Source organism: Prionailurus bengalensis, chromosome D4 (assembly GCF_016509475.1).
Source record: "Prionailurus bengalensis isolate Pbe53 chromosome D4, Fcat_Pben_1.1_paternal_pri, whole genome shotgun sequence".
Classification (NCBI taxonomy): Eukaryota; Metazoa; Chordata; class Mammalia; order Carnivora; family Felidae; genus Prionailurus; species Prionailurus bengalensis.
In genome coordinates, this window is record NC_057359.1 from 89849820 (window position 1) to 89870313 (window position 20494).

Here is a 20494-nt window from a genome sequence, read left to right on the forward strand (position 1 = left end):
CTCGGGGCGCTTCCAGACTGGCCAACACAACCCCAGAAGGGTGATGTGCCCCCACTCCACAGGGACAGAAGCGTCTGTGCTTGAGACCCTCCCAGACATTGCCCTGTGTGCCTCTTCATCTGGCTGTTCACCTGTATCCTTTCTTGGATCCTTTAATAAACTGGGAGGAGTTAAGTAGGCATGTCCCTGAGTTGTGCGAGCTGCTCTGGCGAATTAACAGATGGGCGCCGGGGAACCTCTAATCTACGGCTGGTAGCACAGAAGCACGGGTAAGAACCCGAACTTGTCACTGCGGTGTCTCCGGGTACACAGTGTCAGACTGAGCTAAGCTGTAGGACACCAAGCTGGGGTCCGGGACTTGCCTGTTATTGTGGGGCAAACCCCCACACGTCTGGTGACCAGAAGAGGCAGAAGTGAAGTGTTTCATGTGCCCAGTAAAGGCGACTCACTGCAGACAAACACAGGAGGGAAGGACTGGGGTGTCCCCTGTATAGGAAGGAAAACGCAGGTCTTCCTCTAGGGTAGGTATACGGTTCCAGGAGTTTGGAAACATAATAGTGTGCAATCACCACCACAATTAAGATCCAGAATATTTCCATCACCCTAACACATCTCCTCTTGCCCCTTTGGGGACAATCTCTTGCCCTTACTCCTAGCCCTTGGAAACCACTGGTCTGATTTCTGTCCCTAAGGTTTTCTCTTTTCTAGAATGTCATATAAGTGGAATCATATCGTGAGCAACCTTTTGTGTCTGGCTTTTTTCGTTAAACACACACACACACACAAAACAACCCTCTAACTTAAGACCAATGTTTATACTTTAAAGCATTCACATTTCTCTTACTGCCTCATGAGTAAGAAGCAAAAAATAAAGCTTACCTTCTGGAAAACTTGATAGTTGGATTTGGACCATATATCAAGCTGGGAGGGAAAGAGAGAAAAGCATCATCAGCATCGCTTTTAGAATTTTGGACTTCAAGAGATGACGCTGTAACCCCTGCTATACCTGTCAGCTTGAAATAATAAACGTGATTACGGAATAACAGAACCATGGCATTGCACAGGCGTCTCAAATGTCCTGCTTGACTTTCTTCTTTCTCAGCCTGTCAGTGATTTAAGGAAGCCAACAGAAGGGACACAGAGAAGTCAGTTGGAGCCACCTGCTGCATCCAAGGCCACATGAGCTGAGCTTCTGGCTCACTCTTCTAACCTGGACTCCTACCATGGTTCTCTTGAATGCCAATGTCAATCCTGCCTCAGGACCTTTACACTTGCTGTACCCTTTGCCTGAAATCCTCACATGGCTCCTCGTAGCTCTCTGCAGCTCAAATGTCACCTTATTAGAGAGTCATATGCCAGTTACCATGTCTAAGATATTATTTCCACATGTGCTATCTTGATTCTCTTTGTCTTTTTAAAAATTTGAAATTTTCATTATGCTTAAAACTGTCTGGAACTTTTTTTTTAAGTTTATTTAAGAGAGAGAGGGAGAGCAGGGGAGGAGCAGAGAGAGAGGGAGAGAGAGGGAGAGAGAGAGAGAGAGAAAGAGAGAGAGAGAATCCCAAGCCGGCTCTGAGCTGTCAGCACAGAGCCCAATGTGGGGCTCGATCCAATCAACTGTGAGGTCATGACTTGAGCTGAAATCAAGAGTCGGACGCTCAATCGAATGAGCTACCCAGGCGCCCCCAGCCTGGAACGTTCTTTTGCTCATGTTGTCCTGATGTGGGCCCTAGCATGTCATAGACAGCAGTAGGTCTTTGCCGAGTGGAGGAAAGCTAGCAGCTTCCAGCTGCTGAGGACCTGTTCCATGCCAAGCACCACCCTGGGCCCTCCATATGCACTCTCACTTAATCCCTGGAATAAGCCAGTGCGGCTGGTCCCACTAGCAACCTTACTTGCCAGAATGAGACAATGAGACAATGGTTCGGAGCCATCTGATTGCCTGTGGTAATGTGGAGGGGCTTACTTATGGATGGTCTCCCCCCGTGGTGCTCAAACTTGGCCGGTCAGAAGCTGCGGGGCTGTTTTTGTTTTTGTTTTTTGTTTTTGATGTACAGATTCCTTGGTTCCTCCCCAGGAGTGTCTGAATTAGCAGTTTTACAAGTGGGCCTGAGAATCCATTCATCTGTCTGTCTGTTTTAGCTTCGCTTCCCAAACGGTGACACAACTGTGGTGGCCGGTCAGGCCAGGGACCCTTGATCTTGCACACCCCTCCTTCACAGACGAGGGAGCAGGAGATCCCGGCTGGGGCTTGGAGTAAGCCCAGGCCAGTCCTCCTCTGGCTCTACCTGATCGTGCACAGGGCACTTCGGTGGCTTATTCTAATCAGAAGGATTTTTGTTTTACGGTTTTGTTATGATGAATCAAGTCAATGCATTCTCATTGTTTCATGAGTTTAGAACAAATGAAGTATAGCAAAAATACAATGACCCCCAACACAGTGCTGGCTCAAGGATAGTGCAGATTAAAAGACGGGCTGTCAGTATGTCCCCTGGGTATGTCCCCCTCCAACTCTAACATAGGAGTTCAAGAGCTGAACAAATTGAAACAGCTGGTCAATGGGCCTCTTGGAACCCACCTTTGGGGTTGGCCAGTGGTCATGGTAGAAGCCTGAGATATGACTGCATGGCCTATAGGTTGTGTTATTGATCTTGGAGCACCTGGGAACAAGAGAAGCAATCAGATGGGGCGATTCCTCTGAGAAAACAGGGAGTGGAGTGTTTTGCTTGGCTGGACCACTTCAGGGTTTTGTTTTGTTCTCAGGAAAACACCAACACCTGCTTTTCTGAAAATGGTCCTTGGAAATCAAAAGGTAGTCTGTGAGCTGGCATGCATTCGGTTCTCCCCGGCTTCCTCCCGTCCAGAATTAGTTTCGTGTAAACTTCGCCGTGTTTGAGAACTTTCAGGCCGAGGAGGAGGCGGAGAGGATTCTAAGGAAGCCCTTTGACCCCCTGCGTGCCTCCTGCTGGAGAGGGCAGGCTTAGCCGATCCAAGGCCAGGAAAAGGGCTGCAAGAACACCGCCTGAACGTTCGCTCGAATTGGCCCACCCCTCCCCGTTCCCTCGGCTGTTACCAGCTCCTTCCCGGTTTCCACAGACGCCCCTAACTGACCCTGTTCCTTCTACTCTGGCTCAGCGGCTCTCCAGAAAGGGGGTTATCAATGTCCAGTCACTGTCCCCTGGCCACCCCCCACCTCCACTTAAACCACTTGATTAAAAAAAAAAAAAAACCTTTAGGCGTTAGAATTTTAATTTGGCAGGTTAGCAATTTGTAGGGGGGAAAAGTTGACATGTTACCTCCAGGTAACTCCGAAGGAAACCTCAGAAGAACTCTATGAAATGAATTCTCCACACTGTCCATCGTGGGGAAGAAAAACGGCCGGCCAGCCGGTCGTGCCCAGGGGAAGTCAGGTCCCTGCTGGGTTCTCAGGGCCACAGTGTAGCCCAGGGCTTTTTTTTTTTTTTTTTTTTTAAATTTTTTTTTTTTTTCAACATTTATTTATTTTTGGGACAGAGAGAGACACAGCATGAACGGGTGAGGGGCAGAGAGAGAGGGAGACACAGAATCGGAAACAGGCTCCAGGCTCTGAGCCATCAGCCCAGAGCCCGACGCGGGGCTCGAACTCCTGGACCGCGAGATCGTGACCTGGCTGAAGTCGGACGCTTAACCGACTGCGCCACCCAGGCGCCCCTAGCCCAGGGCTTTAAAATGCTGCACTTAAAGATTATTCAGAGAGGGCAGAACGAATAAGAATGATTTTTTTTTTTTTTTTTGTAGCTCTTAGCTCTACCAAATCACTGCCAAGACGACAGGGAGATGCCAAAGATTCTAAATCTACATTTTAGGGAGAAAAGCATCAGTGTCTCTACTTGGAACTGATGTCGTTCTCCTTCCATTTGAAGCCCACAGATGTTTCTTCCGAGGTTCTCCACGGTTTATCCCTCCTGCCTGCCTGTTCCCATCAGACGTAGGCAGACTAAGACATAAACACAGGGCCATGGGAAGAGAGACAAGGAAGAAGCTGCACAGAAACCAAAAAGTTCTAGTTTTTATTTAAAAGAGACAATTAAAAAAAAAAAAACAAAACTCTTCGGTATCTGCAGACTGCTTTAATGGAGAAATTATCCAGGGAGAAATACGCACAAGTTTAATTAAGAGGTGGACTCTCCAGCCTAATTGTGGCTTCTCAAAACACACCATGCTCATTCAAAGTGAGCACGCTGCTCTTTTCGAAAGGTGGTTTAAATATATTATTCAGGACCCTAGGGAATAGCTCCAACCATCTGGGAACGAAGGATGTCAGGCGATACAGCCTATGTAACAGGTGCACACGGGTAAGAAAGGGATCCGACGACAATGGGTCCCCGCGTTGCTGCAAAGGCACAGCAGGCAGTTTGTAGCTTGATTTTCTGCTAGATTTATGCCAAAGAAAGCCACTGAAGTGAGTGTTCTGGAGTCAGTGCCCTGCCTTTCCTCAGGGCCAGGAAGATTTCAGAAATTCATTTCAGGGAACCAGGACGGATCCAAGTGAATATTTATTAGCTTCAGCTTATTTGCTGCAGAGGCAGGCATGGCTACCAATTTTTTACTGGCTGTGATATTCAAAAAGGAGCCTTCTGGAAGCTGTAAACTTTCAGCCTGATGAATGGGAAATTATTCTGCACTACAGGGAAAGAAATTAAAGCACCCCTCAGTATTCTGGGCGAGCATTAGGAAAACCTTAAAATGGAAAAGCCAACTTTATGGTAACTGGTGGCTGAATCTGCAGTCTTAGGAGTAGCCTCTGGGCCTCTGGGGATTGGAATGAGTATGTGGGGGGTAGGAGTGTGCTCTATTCTTGGGCAAAATGGAAACAAACCCCACAGACGATCAACTGCTCCAGCACAGACACATCTGCTCTCAGGTTCGACATCAAGATGTCAAAGGGCCTCTCGACTCATGAGAATGGTGACAATCAGCTGAGTTACCAGAGAGAACACTCGGCACGCCCAACATCAGGAGGCGAGGACACGGCAGCTATGTCACTGACCCCTGCCATCGGCATCTCTAGCACAGCCAGCGAGGGCAGACGCCATTCGCGAAGGACCATGCATTTGGTCCGCACGATACCTGCGTTACCTTTCTAAATGCTTCCAGGGTTCCGGACGAGGATGATGAAACCGTTCCCGACTCACAGAGGAGGACACTGAGGCTCACAGAAGTTGAGTAACCTGCCCAAGACCACACAATGAGTATGTGGTGGAAAATTCAAAACCAGGCCTGTCCCCAGAGGCCCAGCTGCCAACCTGGAGGACTGCCTATCGGCTAGAATCCAGGAGTGCCGACTGCTAGCACCCCTGAGCTGTCGTGGCTGTTGCGGGGGGCGGGGGGGCACACTCTTGCGAAGTTCAGTAGGACAAGTCTGCTTCGAGGCCTGCTCGTGTGACAGTCGTCGCCACTGAAGTGAAAACTTCTGGCAGCTTATCGGGAAGTTACCAATTCTTCATTTCCAAAAACACAGTACAAGATACTATAAATTATCTAAAGTGGACAATTCCAAAGAAAACGTAGAAAGCCTCACGAGGGTCTTCCAACTTTTAGAGCTTTTATTAGCAGCTTCACCTCGCAAGGTCAACAGGTGACGAGTCTGTGGGGGGTGGAGGGCCACAGACCAGCAGCGGTCCTACACTTCTCCGTGACTGTCCCGGTTTTCCAAACCATCCGCTTCTACGTGGTCCCCTTCTTAATGTGCCCACTCTTCCCTGGAGAATACAGAGGTGGGCAAGTCTTCCCAAAGAGAGTAGTGGTACAGGTCGGCTGCTCAACTTTTCACTTGCCATCAGGACAGACATTCGTCGCCAAAAACTGCTGAAAGCACAACTCCGGGGTACCCTCTGCATGCGAATTACACCGGGTCCCCTTCCCTGGCTTCCCCCCCTTCCCCCATAAGCAACAAGAGGCCGTTTTTCTGAAGGTCGTCTGAACAATTTCAAAGGCTATAACAAATCAAAATGTTCCCTGCATCTAATATCAAACGGGGCCGATGCCAACACTTATTAGAGAAATCAGATTCCAGCTTCCCTAGCCCCCTCGACCCCCCCCCTCTGCCACGCACACACCCCACTTTGAAGTGGGAAGAATGTAGGGATCAGAAATCACCCTGGAGACAGCTCTGGCTGTCTTTGAAGGTTCCCTTTGATACTACTATTTCTCTCCCTCTCTTTCGCTAGGAGGCTAAAAGCTGCCTTTTTTATTGATATGGGGTAATTAATGAAGCTATAGCATTAACATAACCTAAATCCCCTAATAAGATAAATTCAACCGAGACACTTGTATTTCTTCAGTTAAGTCTGACGGGTGCAAAGTCAGGACAATGGCCAGGTATTCAACTTAAATCTGCCTTTTAACATGCTGAGTCATGGCTCTCCGCTCCTCCCTGGTTACCGTGAAAAGCGGGTTGGTAAGTTTTAAAAGCATTTTTGTATTTTATTAGAGGAATGAGTGTACTGGAGCTTGATCTCAAAAATACGCATCCCAGGTAAAGAGGCAGACCGATTAGGGCAGTGGTGGCCGGTGGTTACTGCAAAATGCAAAGTGACAGCCTTGCAGGGATTCTGACGGGGGGGGGGGGGAAACCTGCCCGGTCTGGAAATGAGGGCGGTGGGGGGCCGGGGGGGGGGGGCGGAGGGTGGCGCTGGGCCACTATTGCAACCAAAGGGCCAATTAAACTTTTCAGGACGTGCTGGCTGCTTGGGGTCTGGGGGACACAGACCTGCTGTGGTCGCAGAGGTTCAGGCCCCAGCAAGTTGGTGGCTTTCCAAGCCACACCCACCGAATCAGTGGCTGTGCTCAGACTGCAGCAGATTACCCCCAGGCCAGCACCCGGGCACCAGCTCAGCAAACGCAGGGCTGCAGGTTGGGAACAGCAAAACTGCAGGCAGCAATCTGTTCCTGCGGACCACACCCCAAGCTCCCACGGCTCCTTCCAAAGGTTACATTTTGTTTGGGGTAGGCGAGACATTTCCACACAGTAATTACCCTAATGCTTACGTGTATATAAATATATATAGATTCACATCCACCGGCATCAGTACTGAAAATAGAACGCTAATAACGTCTGCATGGTTTTGCAAAGTGCTCTGAAAAAAAGAAGGGGCTAATCAAATTGGCTAGGATTCGATTCCGGGCAGACCAGCCGATTGAGGGCATCTCGGCCAGATGAGGTGAATGTACCTTTAAAAGCACCAGCGACTCGGTCCTCTCGATCTCGCTCTTCCCAGTGTTAGGGTCCCTGCTGACCACTTGGGCCGATGTGCGCAGCTGTAAAACGCGGCGAGAGGCCTCCAGTATCGCATGTGTGATGTGAATCATAGCTGAATTCAGCTTCCCAGACACACGCTCGGGGTCCTGATGAGCAGGGAGCCCACGCTAATCTCTCACCAGGAAGACACGTGCCATGTGCACACGTGTGTGTACCTGCTTCATTTTCTAATTTACTTAATGACTTCACTCCCTGCTGCTTCCTTGGGTCCTGTTGTGATGTTTGGTTCGCCACTTTTCCATCCCCGCTGAAGCATTTTCACATCCCGCGTGGGCTTCTCCGGCTATCCCTTCCCGTGTGTCACCGGGCTTCTCCGGCTCTCCGGGCACCGAGGCACAGCCCCGGGACAGAATCACAGGACACAGTCGGGCCCCTTGAGGCGCTCCTGGCAGACGGGGTCTGAGGCCTGGCGTGGTGTGACCGCGGACAAGTCCGCTGTACCGTTCCGGGGCTCAGTCTCCTCGTCTGCTGAACGAGTCTGACTTAGAACCTAGGACTCTATTACCCCCGTGGGCCAAGTTTGCTCAGCAGGACGCCTACAAGGTCAACATATGGAATCCTCTTGGTGTTTCTATCAATTGCAAGATAGAAACGTAAACAAATAACCAGGAGGTGCTAGTTCTAATCCTGGACAAAGACCGTTCTAAACGCTACGCGCGTGTTCATGAGGAAGCTAGCCTGTGCTGCATTCGGACGCACACCTGGGCCTGTGTCTCCAGAGCCCATGCTTGTACAAGAGGCTCCTGGGAAAATGGGGACAGGAAGAGAAGAGGATGGCAGGAGGTCAGTGTGAAGGGCAGAGGGAGTCTGTCAGGTGGACAAGGGGGAGAAAGCATCCCAGGCCAGGGCACAGAGGGTGCAGACGGGCGACAGAGTCGTGGGAGCCCCAAGCGGCACGAAAGGCTGGAAGATGAAGCTTGCATATGGAGACGGACGGCAGGCGAGGTCACGAAGGCAGGGGCCGCATCACTCGACATTTCTATGCACTGCTAAGGAGCTTGGATTTTATTCTAGAAGCCAGGGTTTTCAGAAGCATTGCCGCTCAACGCCACTGTCACAATGTACTCTGAGATTAAAGGGAGAAACGATGAATTTGGGGTTCAAATAAGTTGGGAAAACATCACACGCTATGTCCTCCTCTAGGGAGATTCGTAAGACACTCAGCAACCTAAAGCTTCTAGGAATTTCTACGGTCAAAACGCCTACTGACCCTTCCCTACCCCCGTGTTTCTCAGACGTTTTGACTGTGGCCTGCTTCGTGTCCAACACCTATCAATAGTCTACTTCCCTGTCTGCTTTGGGCAATGCGGGTGGTGCACAGGAGTCATGTGCTTGGCTGTGTATCCTGGGAAGACCACTCTGGAAGCCAAGGGAAGGACAGGCCGTGGGAGGGAAATAAGACTGGAGACAAGGCACGAGGAGGCCAGTGCACTCTCTCCGTTGAGAAATGAGAACCCGGAAGGGCAGGCGGGGCCCAACTTGGGAGAGATTTAAGCGGGAGAATCGCCAGAATCCACTAGATTTGAGGGAGGGGACGGTTTCAGTGGTTAGGTGGGGTACGATTAACAGCAGCGGGAAACCAAGTTTCGGGAGGAAGCGTGACAGGCTGAACGTGAGGTGCACCTGGGGAGGAGAGGTCCCACCTAGACACAGGTCGCGAGCGATCCTCGTGGGCTGACACACAAAACCACGGCGTGGGGGGATGGTCGGAAGCCCCTGAAGAGGAGCGACCAGAGAGAAATCCTAGAGACGTACATTCGCGACTGTTTTCTAAGTCCCTTGTTTAGGTGCAGAGTAAGAAGGACGTTAGTTATCTACTGAGTATGGACTAGGTGGCAAAGTGCCAAGTGCGTTCCGGGTCTTATTTAGGACACTTCCGGAACGGGGCAGTTAAATGCCACGTGAAAGGGATCAGGCAAAGCAGGTAAAACCTCACTCCTCAGAATCTAACATCAGAGAATGTTTCCTTCCTCTCTTGAGTCTGGATCTCTTATCACATGGTCGCTACCGCTGCTTAGCTTTCTAGGTTTCTAGCCTTGTGTCCCCAGTGCACCTGTGAGACCCTGGACGGCAAGGGCTGTGTTTCACACCAGCCGTGACTACGGAGTCGTGAACCTCGGACAAAGGCAACGAGAACCACAACTCTCAATGGCCAGGAGCAGTGACGCGGGGGCTCCTGGCCAGGGTACGCGCTACCCCGGGGCTGCTTCTGCGGAGGCTAACCAGTTTGGAGCTGCTCGTCAGAACGGCCGCCAGAGTCCACGAATCGTACACAGGATCACAAATCATACACACGCCCGCCCTGATGACGCACATTGTTCTCCATCCCTGCTCTAAAGAGTCACTCTGGTGTTTCGAAAGAGAAACAAGAAACCTCCCCTCGAGGAATGCTTTGTTTTCAATGGGGAGACATCCGAGGACTTGGCAGAGTCCCTGAAGTGAGAGCAGCTTCCCTCGTCGACAACACTTGAGTGGGACGTGGAAATGTGGGGTCACTTGTTCAAAACACAGCTCTTGTGCAACACACCGGTATGTGCTAAGCTACCTTTGCCACTTTGGGAAGAACGTTCTGTCCTCATTATAATGTGGCTGTCGGACGGGGCGGGGCTAGCACCGTAACAAACTTCAGAATTTTTACGGGGATTCGCGAAGCAAGGGGAGAGCTCAGGAGAGAGGGGCAGACAGAGGCTTAGTGCAAAGCAGTGGGCAGGGTGTGTCCGGGTGGGCATCTCAGGCGGAGCAGTGCTCATTACGTTCCGGAAGCAAACACAAACGAAGGCTGTCAGCTCCCATTAGCATCCTCTGACGCTTGCTATACAGCCATATGGACAGTGTGCAGTCGAGAGGAATTAGGGGTTCACACGGGTGAACTGTCTATGAAACAAATCACCCACGGAAATAACTTCTCTTTTTTCAATTACTGTGTTCCCTACATACTGCCGTGTATGCGCGACTTCCTCAGGGCCCCTCGTTAGTCTCATGGAAAAAGATCAGAAGCAGGCTGTGTGTCAAACTAACTCGAAGTTTCCTCGTGGTTCTAGGAAAAGCAAGATGCCGAAAATGCCCAGCCCTGGGCTATTGATGTGCTTGCACTACTAGGCAAAAAGGGAAAAAAAAAAGAGAGAAAAAAAAAAAAAAGACAAAGAAATCCATTTCCTCAGAAGACACATTTAATGAGGCAACTGGGGTCTAAGGTGATAAATTAGAAATTCAACTGAGGGCATCAGGCTTAAAGGAACAAGCAGAAGCATGATGAAAAATGCAGGGGGAGAGAGAGAAATGTTTTTCTGTGCAACGTTCATCTTCCTACTGATAAACTATGCTGGCTGATCATTTCGGCTATGACTGCTGGCGTCTAATGTCATTCATCTGGGACTCTACTACATCTGCTCTGGGATACGGGAAATAAAGGGAAACAGAACAGAAGACTCCAGAACGCTTACCTTGCCATCTTCCGTGTAGACATTTTCATTATATCCCTTAACTATTGTTCGATCAATGAACAGGCTCCGCATGACGACAATCACTTTCAACACCTTTCCCAAGGTCACCTGTCAAAACACGTGCACGTGGGCATGAGAGCTTACACTCGAACATGCAAATGCAGGAAGCGGGGCAAGACGATGTGAACAAGAAAGGGTCACCTCTCCCTCTTGTTCCAGAGGGACGTGCCGGAGGGCCTTCTGAGGGAAGACATCCTCAAACGTTCATGAACCAGCCCTGAGAACAAGGCCCTCCCGCCGTTGCTTCAGGATGGACGGGTCCCCATTTATCCACCTATGCCGAATTTATTCAGATTTTTAAATCTCAAGATAAGTTCCGTATGTTTACTACTTGGCGGATAAAATGAAATTTCCTTCTATTTGGTTCTATCTTAAGATGATCCTGTTCAAAGGCTATCTATGATTCTGGCATCCCAGGATTTGGTAAACGCATTTGTTTGCCTGTTATTTCGTGGCCCCACGTACGCACAAGGATTATGTAGAGACGACAACAGAGAGATGAAAGGCAGGTGCCAAATGCCCGCCTGGCTCAGCGATCTATTTATAATAGCTGGTAGTAGGTGGAGACACAATACCAAGTAAGTTCTGGAGGTAAATGGAAAGTTGCTGAATTTTGTCTCCAAAAAGGGACACGATCCTGGAAATCCATTAAGTGCTTTTACTCTGTTAGAAACGAAGCATGTATCGTGGATAAAAAACAAAACCCACACACCTAAAGAAGCACGCAGTTTCCTATAACGCCAGGGAAGAAGTAACCCGCCGTGCTTGCTGGGACGGGCTGGGCACTAAGACCGGAAGCGGCACCTCCCTTGCTTTCAGGGGCTCACGTAACTCTGCCAATACTCTGCTAAGCCTCTTGTGTTCATTTCCTAGATGAGACCCTAGAGGCATACTTGGAACACGACCCATCCTAGGCCCACAGTCTGGGTTGTTTGATGAGGCTCCAATATCACAGGATGGACCCCAAAAGACCCCCCTGTCCCAATCCTTTTTTTTTCCTAATTAAAAAAAATTTTTTTTTTTTTTTTACATTTATTTGAGAGACAGAGAGAGACAGAGTACAAGTGGGAGAGGGGCAGAGAGAGGGAGACACAGAATCCAAAGCAGGCTCCAGGCTCCGAGCTGTCAGCACACGGCCCGATGCGGGGCTCGAACTCACAGACTGTGAGATCGTGACCTGAGCCGAAGTCGGGCACCCAACCGACTGAGCCCCCCAGGCGCCCCCCCGCCCCCCGCCTCTCCCCCCGCCTGCCCCAATCCTAACTCCACGAGCCAACATGCGCTCTGTTTCTGTGGATGCCGCCCTCAACCGTCCTCTCCTTATTTCCCTGTTCTCCACGGCTTCTAACCAACTGTCCACAGCAAAAACCCTCCTCTTTCCTCGACTAGTCCTGGAGGGGCAGCGAACATTCCTAGTATCCGGTTCCTTCAGGAACTTCTAAGTGCTGAGAGGAGCTCTCTATTTTTGTATGCTTAAAATGGCCCAGGATTATACACAGTGTAAGAAAAAGACAGGATAGCCTTATCTACATTTGAGAGAGTGTTAGTAAAAACCTCTCGTTTCTGTGTAGTGCTTTCAAATATTGCATACCACGTAGCATTTCATGGGCCATTTCTTGTATCCCTGGAAATCACTATGGAAGGATGTCAATAAACCACCAAGGTAGGAGCAACGGCTCTCTCTAGTTTACATGCACTCTAGTTGGGGGGGGGGGGGAAGAAAAGAATCAAATTAATGGTTTTGTAATCATCAGCACTGGGATGAACAGCCTCTCACTGGGCTGCAGTGGAAATCCAACACACCTTTCCCAACAGGGTCACCGTCTTCAACCGCCCTTTGCGAATAAGCAGAGATAACTAAGCAATTATTTCCTTAAAAAAACCAAAGTCTAGCCGACTTTAACCAATAAACTGCCTCTGTCATTTCTCAGGCTTCTTAAGATGGAATTCAAAGAGAACACACGCTAAAAACACTAGATATTTTATATGGAAAACTTTTTTTGTTGTTTTTAAGAGTGACTTTTGATACTTTAAACCTAACAAATACTAGAAAGTTAACTAATAAATAAGCTTGCTATAGAAAATCGAAAATTGGAGTAAAAAGGAAGAAAATAATCATTCACAGTCTGTCCTTCTAAACTATTAACATTTGGGGGGGGGGGTATTTCCTTTGAACCTTTTTACTCTCCAAGATCTACGGACTCCACAGAAAGAGAGGCCAGACCTGTGGCTGCCAGAGACGGAGGGCGGGGCAGTAGGCGAGCAAAGGGCACAGTGGTCCAGTTACACTACAGGTAACGTCACCCACGATGACCTCAGCTAGCACTGCGGCAGGATGTGCAGGAAAGCAGTTTCCAGAGTAAATCCTACAAGTTCTCTTTACAGGGAGAAGTCTCTCCCTTTTTCCTCTTCTTTCTGGTACTTCTATTCCAGAAGACGGATGTTAGCTGAGCCTCCTGTGGTAATTGTTTCGCATCAAACTTACGCAGTGGTGTAAATCGATTACTTTGGAATAAAACCGGAGGAAAGAGCGAGCTACTGTTTCTGAATTTTTGACATGGTTGTAATTGAAGCCATATATATAATTTCAAATCACATTTTCATTTAAAATTCTGACATCAGCACCCGTTACACATCGCCGTGCGGTCTCCAAAAATGGTGGCTGCACAGCATTCCACTTCGTGGGTCTATTTACAATTTCTTTACCCATTCTCCTACTGCCGGACATGAGTTGCTTCTAAGTTCTCCCTGATATAAACATGCCTACCATGTGCACTTTGGTTTTTGTTTTTGAGATGTTTATTTTTGAGAGAAAGAGAGAGACACTGAGAGCATGAGTGGGGGACAGGCAGAGACAGAGGATCTGAAGCGGGATCTGTGTTGACAGCTCGATGCGGGGCTTGAACCCACAAACTGTGAGAACATGACCTGAGCCGAAGTCGGACACTTAACCAACTGAGCCACCCAGGTGCCGTTACAATGTGCATTTTTGTTCACATCTTCGTTGCGTCTGGGATGACTTCCTGAAGATCTGTAGAACTGTAATTACTGGGGCCAACAGGACAACTATTTTAAGGCTTCTGATACAATCTGCCAGCCAACCATGAACCACAAGGGTTATGCCAGCCGAAAGGTACGAATGCAACTATTTCACTCTTGTCTTGCCAGTAGCAGGTGCCATTAAATCAAAACAAAAGTAAAACCCACCCCCTTCTGGAGGGAGCAACTTAGTTATTATTATAATTTTTTTTATGTTTATTTGCTCCTGAGAGAGGGAGAGAGGGAGAGAGAGCGCGAGTGGGGGAGGAGCAGAGCAGGGAGAGATGGGGGATCCAAAGCAGCCCCCGACAGCAGCGAGCCCAATGTGGGGCTCCAACTCACGAACCGTGCGATCATGATCTGAACCGAAGTCAGACGCTCAAAGGACTGAGCCCCCCAGGCGCCCCTTAATTTCTTTAACCCATTTATTATGGGAGATTTAAACACATATACAAAGGTAAGTGAAATAAAACAAAGAACCTCCACAGACCCACAGTTCGACAGTTACGTTTTCACCGCTATCCCCAGCTACTTTGCCCTTTTCCTGCGTTGTTTTGAAACAGGTAACAGCCGTAACATTGTTTCATGTGTAAATGTTTTCCTTCCGTGGCTCTAAAGGATAAGGGCGCACAAAGCAAAACGCGCAAGATTATGATGCCATCCCCCATCCCAATCAACAAGAATTCTCCAATATTATCAAAACTGAAGTGGTCAGGGCTCAAATTTTCAACGGTCTCGTAGATGCCACTCTTAAGAACGTCTGCTTGTACCAGGATCTGAATATGGTCCACACCATGTGACGGGCTGACACGTCTCATAAGGCTCGCCTAAAGGTTCCCCATCGCCACCCTGCCCCCCCCCCACCCCGTCCCCTTTTATTTGTTGAAGAAACTGGGTCAGTTTTTTTCTATAGAGTTCTCCATAGTCTGGATTTTGCTGATGGTGCCCCCATGGTGTATTTTACACGTTCCTCCTCACTGTGTACTTCCTGTAAACTGGCAGGAGAGGAGATTCAGCTTGACTTCTTTTGGCTCCACGAGTTCACAGGCGGTGTCACCGTCTACCAACAGGAGGCAAGCAAGCTTGGGTGTCTCGGTAGGTGATGCTGGCAGCTGCTGACCCATTAATTCACCAGGGGTCTGTGCTGGCCACACACCAGGGTGACCATTCCGTCTTCATTTATCAGCTGGAACACTCTGATAAAGAGAAACCTCCCCTCATCTACGATTCGGCTACTCAGTGGTTGAGTTTATTACGCAGGAGGAGAGGCAGGATACATGCTCCGTTCTTTCCCTTTATTTACCAGTTTTTGAAACAACGCATCAATTCACTAGTTTCCTTCCCGTGTAGACGGCTCAGTTTTCCACCCAACATCATTATAAACTCGTGGATTGAAACACATCTGATGTATCTGTATCTGATGCGATTATGAGCCTCACAGTCTTACTGATGCTCACACTGTCCTGTCTGTGGCCAGGGGGCATCTCCCTGGTTGAGTCCTTCCGGCACACTCTATAGTCTCTGTGCCTTGCTTTCTGGCGCAGGGCATTCCAGGCTTGTCTTGTTACAATTCCTGCCCGAGCTCATGAGTCAGCCGTTTCCCCCAAGAGTCCTACTTTTCAGTGGGAAATGGCATTTCACGACCACGATCAGGGCGAGAGAGGCAAATAATTTTGACCGGTTAAAATTTTTCTTTTCCATTTTATGAATATGAATTAGCTCAATATTTTCCTGTCCACTTCTCCCTTAGCCTGTAATCGTTTAGACAGCGAACACCCCCACAGCTTGTGCCTATACTGGGCTTTATAGGTCCACAACCTATAGTGGTTTGTGGACAACTTCATTATCTCCCAAACCGGTAAAGCTCTATGAAGTCTACCCATGCTTGTTTTTTAGAAAGCCAGAAAGGACCCTGGTGTTCATCTAGGTTGAACATGCATAGATTTATGGCTTTCTGAATTTTTAACATGGTCGTAACGAAACTACGTATGCGACTTTGAAGCCTGAGAGTGAGGCCCCTGGGATCGGGTGCCCTCGGGTCTCAGCTCTGCTGCTGGAAAGCCTGGCCGTCTACCTCCTCTGAAGGTCAGTTTCCTCCAACGCAGGGGAGGCGACGACAGCCCCGCCTCGGGGTGGCAGTGGGGAGTCGGTGCGCTGGGAAAGCTGCACAACGGGCCCGGCACAGGGTGCATCCCAGGGGCAGCTGTCGCCACTCGGCCCACGCCCTCGCCCGGGCTTGGCAGAGGCGGGATCGCTCGAAGCCGGTTAACGTCAAAGCCGGACCCACGACGGGTGCTGCCTCCAGTTCAGCGACCTTGGCACTGGCGTTAATCTACCTTCTTCTGCTGTCGCACCTGGGGCTAAAGGGAAGCTGCAGAGAAGGGGTGACGGTCGGGCTGGGCCCTGAGGTCCGAACAAAAATGTGCCTTCCGATGAGCGGCTGCCGAGTCAGGGCCAGGGTCAGGGCGGTTTAGCGGAAGATGTGAATGAAGCTGTCACGTGGGCTGATCTAGACAGACCCTGCTGACACCCAGAAGAGGCCATTTAGTGTGCAGGTCAAGTGCACTGGGCTTCCTTCCCACGTCTGCCACCGGGCGGCGTGATCGAGGGGAAGGAAGGCAAACAATCTCTCCTGCCTGTTTGCTCAGCTGCGGAAGTCGGAGGGCCCGAGAGGAAATCAAACGAGTCGGTCCACGTGAAACACGTGGCTACCGCTGTGGCACACGACTGCGCGAGACGGCGGTCGGCGTTGTTTCTCCTGAGTGCGGTGTGGTGGACAGGGCTGCGGGAGCCTCTGGAGCTCCACCGAGATGGTGCTTAACGAACGTTCTCTAACGGGCTTTCCAGCCCTCACGTCGCTCTGCAAGGATTCACCTCCTCACCTGTCTAGACTGCTCTAGCGTAGAAGGTAACTGGATGCACCAGGCTGTAATGACCTTGCAGTTCCTGTAGACTGATACGGCAAGGCGTCGCGTACCAGCCCACGGACAGGGTTCTACAGCGTAGCCAACGCCGGCCACGGTCACAGGCGACACGCCCAGCGACAGGGGCTACAGGCTGGTTGCTGGCAACTGCCGGGGATACCGCAAATAAAGCTAATGCCATCTGGTAATGAAGCGGGCTTGCTGTTACCAAGGTAACACTTCTTCTATACCGAGCAGCACATTTCCGGAGAGCTCACTCACTACTCCTGTGTCTGTCCCCATGAGGGTTCAAATGGCAAGTTGTGAGGAGTCTGAGGAAGCCAGTGGGCCTCCCAGCCGCTCGCTGCCCTTCCAAGGAGGTGCCTTTCGACATGCTGCCACGGCCTCGTCCCTCGTCAGGCTGGCTGTGCTCTGGGCAGCTGGGGCCGCGTCGGTGGTCTTCTCTATGGGGTCTCACAGCGGTCGCCTACCAAGGCGCGTAGCCCAGCAAGAGAATTTCTAGTTCACGATGGCAAGGCGAGTCGCAAGATAAGGGGAAGCGGAAGGAAAGTTGAGGATAACAGCAAAAACACTTAGTTGTATTCTCACCGACTGCTGCCTACCACAAACTTACCAAATCTGGTAGTTGAGATGTTGTCTACACTGGCAGACCACGTGAGCTTAGAAGGTGAGAGAAACTGATCGCCTAAAAGCTTACTCCCCTGGGGCGTGTGCAGAGGGAAAGGCACTTTGAAACTGAACAGTACCTGTGTTTAGGACACAGGGGAGGTGAGTGGACCAAAAAGCTCATTTGCATGGGGAGCCCAGGACCGGACCCGGCATCCCTGAGCAAGCATAAAGCATGCGTGTGGGAGGTGAAGGGGGTAGCAGGATCTCTGTCATTCAGACAAAGGCCACATGGCTGAGCAGGGGGGTCGGAGGGAAGGAGAGAAGCCAACCATACAGTCATCATCAAATGTCATTTTCCAAGTATAACCACGGGAAAAGTCAAATATGTTAAGCAGACCCCTTAATATGTTAATTTGTACTTTAACTGACGGCTGCTGTGCTTTAAGTGATGTCCGTCAAAGTGTGGTTAGAAGGGTGGGGATGGGGAGGGAGGGAGAGCCACAGAGGCATGTCTACCCAGGCTCAGAAGTAATTATCTTTCAGTATGGTGTTATTAAGAACGTTCCTCTTGGTATTAATTCCAAAGAAAGAAAAGGATAAAGTGAATGGTTTCGGTAAACATTTACCGAATACCTACACATCCTGGGCGAGGACACAGAGTCAATCGTGTAACCTTAGCACTGGAAAGGACTTAAAAAAATCATTTTTCTCAACTCCCCCATTTTTTTGGTAAGTAGGCTTCATGCCCATTGCCGAGCCCAACGCAGGCCTTGAACTCACGACCCTGAGATCAAGAGTCGGATGCTTAACTGAGAGCCACGCACGTGGCCTTCTTCAACTCCCCCATTTTATTTTTTAATTTTTTAAAAATCTTTATTTATTTTTGAGGGAGAGAGAGAGACAGAGCATGAGCAGGGGAGGGGCGGAGAGAGAGGCGACAGAATCGGAAGCAGGCTCCAGGCTCCGAGCTGTCAGCATGGAGCCCCACGCGGGGCTTGCATCCATGAGCCACGAGACCATGACCTGAGGCGAAGTTGGACTCTCAACCGACCAAGCCAAGCCACCCAGGCGCCCCTCAACTCCCCGTTTTTAAAGAAGGTTAAGGCGTGTCAAATATGGCTCCTGCCTTGAAGGAGGTGATAAAACCAGCGTGTGCCTGAAATAATTTCAGGGTACCTAAGTGCCACAGCACGTGGGGCTCACAGTGTAGGAAGAATTTCGGGGAGGGGGGGGTGCTCCATCACTAAGCTGTCTGGCACAATCAGAAAGTGCTTGGTCTGGCATCTGTCCGATTTAGCACACGTTTTGACAAGTGGGGCTGGTTGTATAGACGAGCAATCCCCGAATGGTATTTCACGGAACATTCCTCCAAAAGATGTTCTTAGACGTGGCCTGGAACAAATGTCCAGTGCCACCCAGTCTTTTCTCTGTCTCCTGGAGGTCTTCCCCCGCGGACTGCAGCCTTACCACTTGACTCCAGAACAAGGACAGATGTGCCAAAGAACCCTGGGGTGCAGCCCGGCTAGGTGTCTTACCGTCATTCTTAATAGAAGGAAGCTGAGGTCTCGAAAGATCGGAGTCCAAGTTCCCTGCTTTTCTGTGCAGGGTCAGAAGCATGCCTCTTGCTGTCCCCCTCCCACGCCTACCCCACGACCGGTCCCCCTAAATCACAAGAAATGGCGACCACAGAGCTTCGCTTCATCTAATCCTGCAGCCACCCGGCCGTCTTCTCTGGGACTCTGGTATGTGGCTCAAAACCTTGCTTCAGACGACTCCTGGTTTCCCTCACAAGTGGCTTTATACCCACACTCTGGACCCCATCTATACAAGACCCTATTAAAGCACCTGTTTCCTCTAAATGTAGTGGTTTTTAACCAAAACTTAGCGCTCTGACTTCTGCATAGCTGCTAGGTATGTGTGGTCCCGACACTCACACCGGGCCAACCGTTCTCCCGACAGCCGGCTTCGAGAAGCCGCGGCAGGACTGGAAACTAAGAGGGGCAGTGGGACAGTGGCTGTTTGCTTCCTTCTAGGAAAATGCTAAAACGGGATACAGCTACGAGGAAGTGGAGACAGACCAGCCCTGAAAGGCTGAAACTCCGGCAAAGCTGAGGTGTAGAAGACAGACCGGCTGGCAGTGGCCTGGAAGGGGGGGCCACCAGCACCGCGGTGAGATGGACAGTAATCGAACCGTAAAAAGAAAATGGGCTATGTGACTTGGAAACTAAGGGGTCAAAGTGAGGGACTGTCAGAGACAAGATGGATGTTCTTCCAGGCTGAAGGTCACTCCTCTTGCTCAAAGGGTTGGATCAATTATACCTCCGATGATCAACGCCACGCAATGAAATGCAAGAGAAGAAAGGAAAAACGAAACTGGAAAGTAACCCCCAGGTACAGCCCAGACTTGAGACAGAGTCCTCAACGCCCTGAGCCGGGAGTTCTGCTTTCCCTACTCCAGATCCTGTCTCCCAACAAGTCAGAAAATCGACTGGCCAGCAGGGCACCAGGGCATGGCCGTTCGGTTTATGGACTCTGGGAGAAAGAGACCTGAGTTTAGATGTTAGCTCTGCCCCTTCCCGGCTGCATGATCTGGGACAAGTTCCCTGGCCTGTGAAGCCCCCATTTTCTCACCTGTGCACCCAGGATAAGGCTGTTGTGAGAGAAGTTACCCCAGACATGTGCAGTGCCCAGCACTGGGATTAATACACGGCAAGTACTCCAGCAGTGGTCAGGCTGGGCTACCCCCGCTGGCGCCCTGGTCATGGAGGGAGAGGCCCAAGTTCAAATTCTGCCTCCGCCACGTACAGAGCAGGCTGGCCCTGGGAAAACCAGCCCAGGGGAGCTCTGGCTGTGTCACCTCTAACGCGGAACCTTTATGAGAACGGGACAGCTAGTGGTATCCGGTCCCGAGGAGGGGCAGGTCACCACCGGCCCTTGCTACGCGGTGTAAGTTACGAGTCAGTTAGGGTGTTAATTACTAAACACCCTGCCTGAGAAGAGGAGGCTATTTTGCGTCAGTGGCTTACACTGTTGATGAGTGACTCCGACTCATTTGCTAAGAGCACCCATGTTAATGTTCGGGTACCTGATCCTCCCGAACCCCTGCCTCTCTTCTAGGC

At 50.3% G+C, this 20494-nt stretch overlaps 1 protein-coding gene across 5 annotated transcripts in view; it reads right to left on the reverse strand.

Moving 5' to 3' along the window:
• The window catches only part of MED27 (mediator complex subunit 27), a 234075-nt gene that overhangs the window by 55460 nt on the left and 158121 nt on the right, over positions 1-20494 (reverse strand). For 4 of the 5 annotated variants that reach the window (XM_043565694.1, XM_043565693.1, XM_043565695.1 and 1 more), the window contains exons 5-6: positions 10744-10851; positions 880-921 (exon numbers count right to left, since the gene is read on the reverse strand). In XM_043565694.1, the coding sequence (XP_043421629.1) occupies positions 880-921; positions 10744-10851 (150 nt within the window). The remainder of the gene's footprint in view (positions 1-879; positions 922-10743; positions 10852-20494) is intronic. The other variant, XM_043565696.1, reaches the window with a different exon arrangement.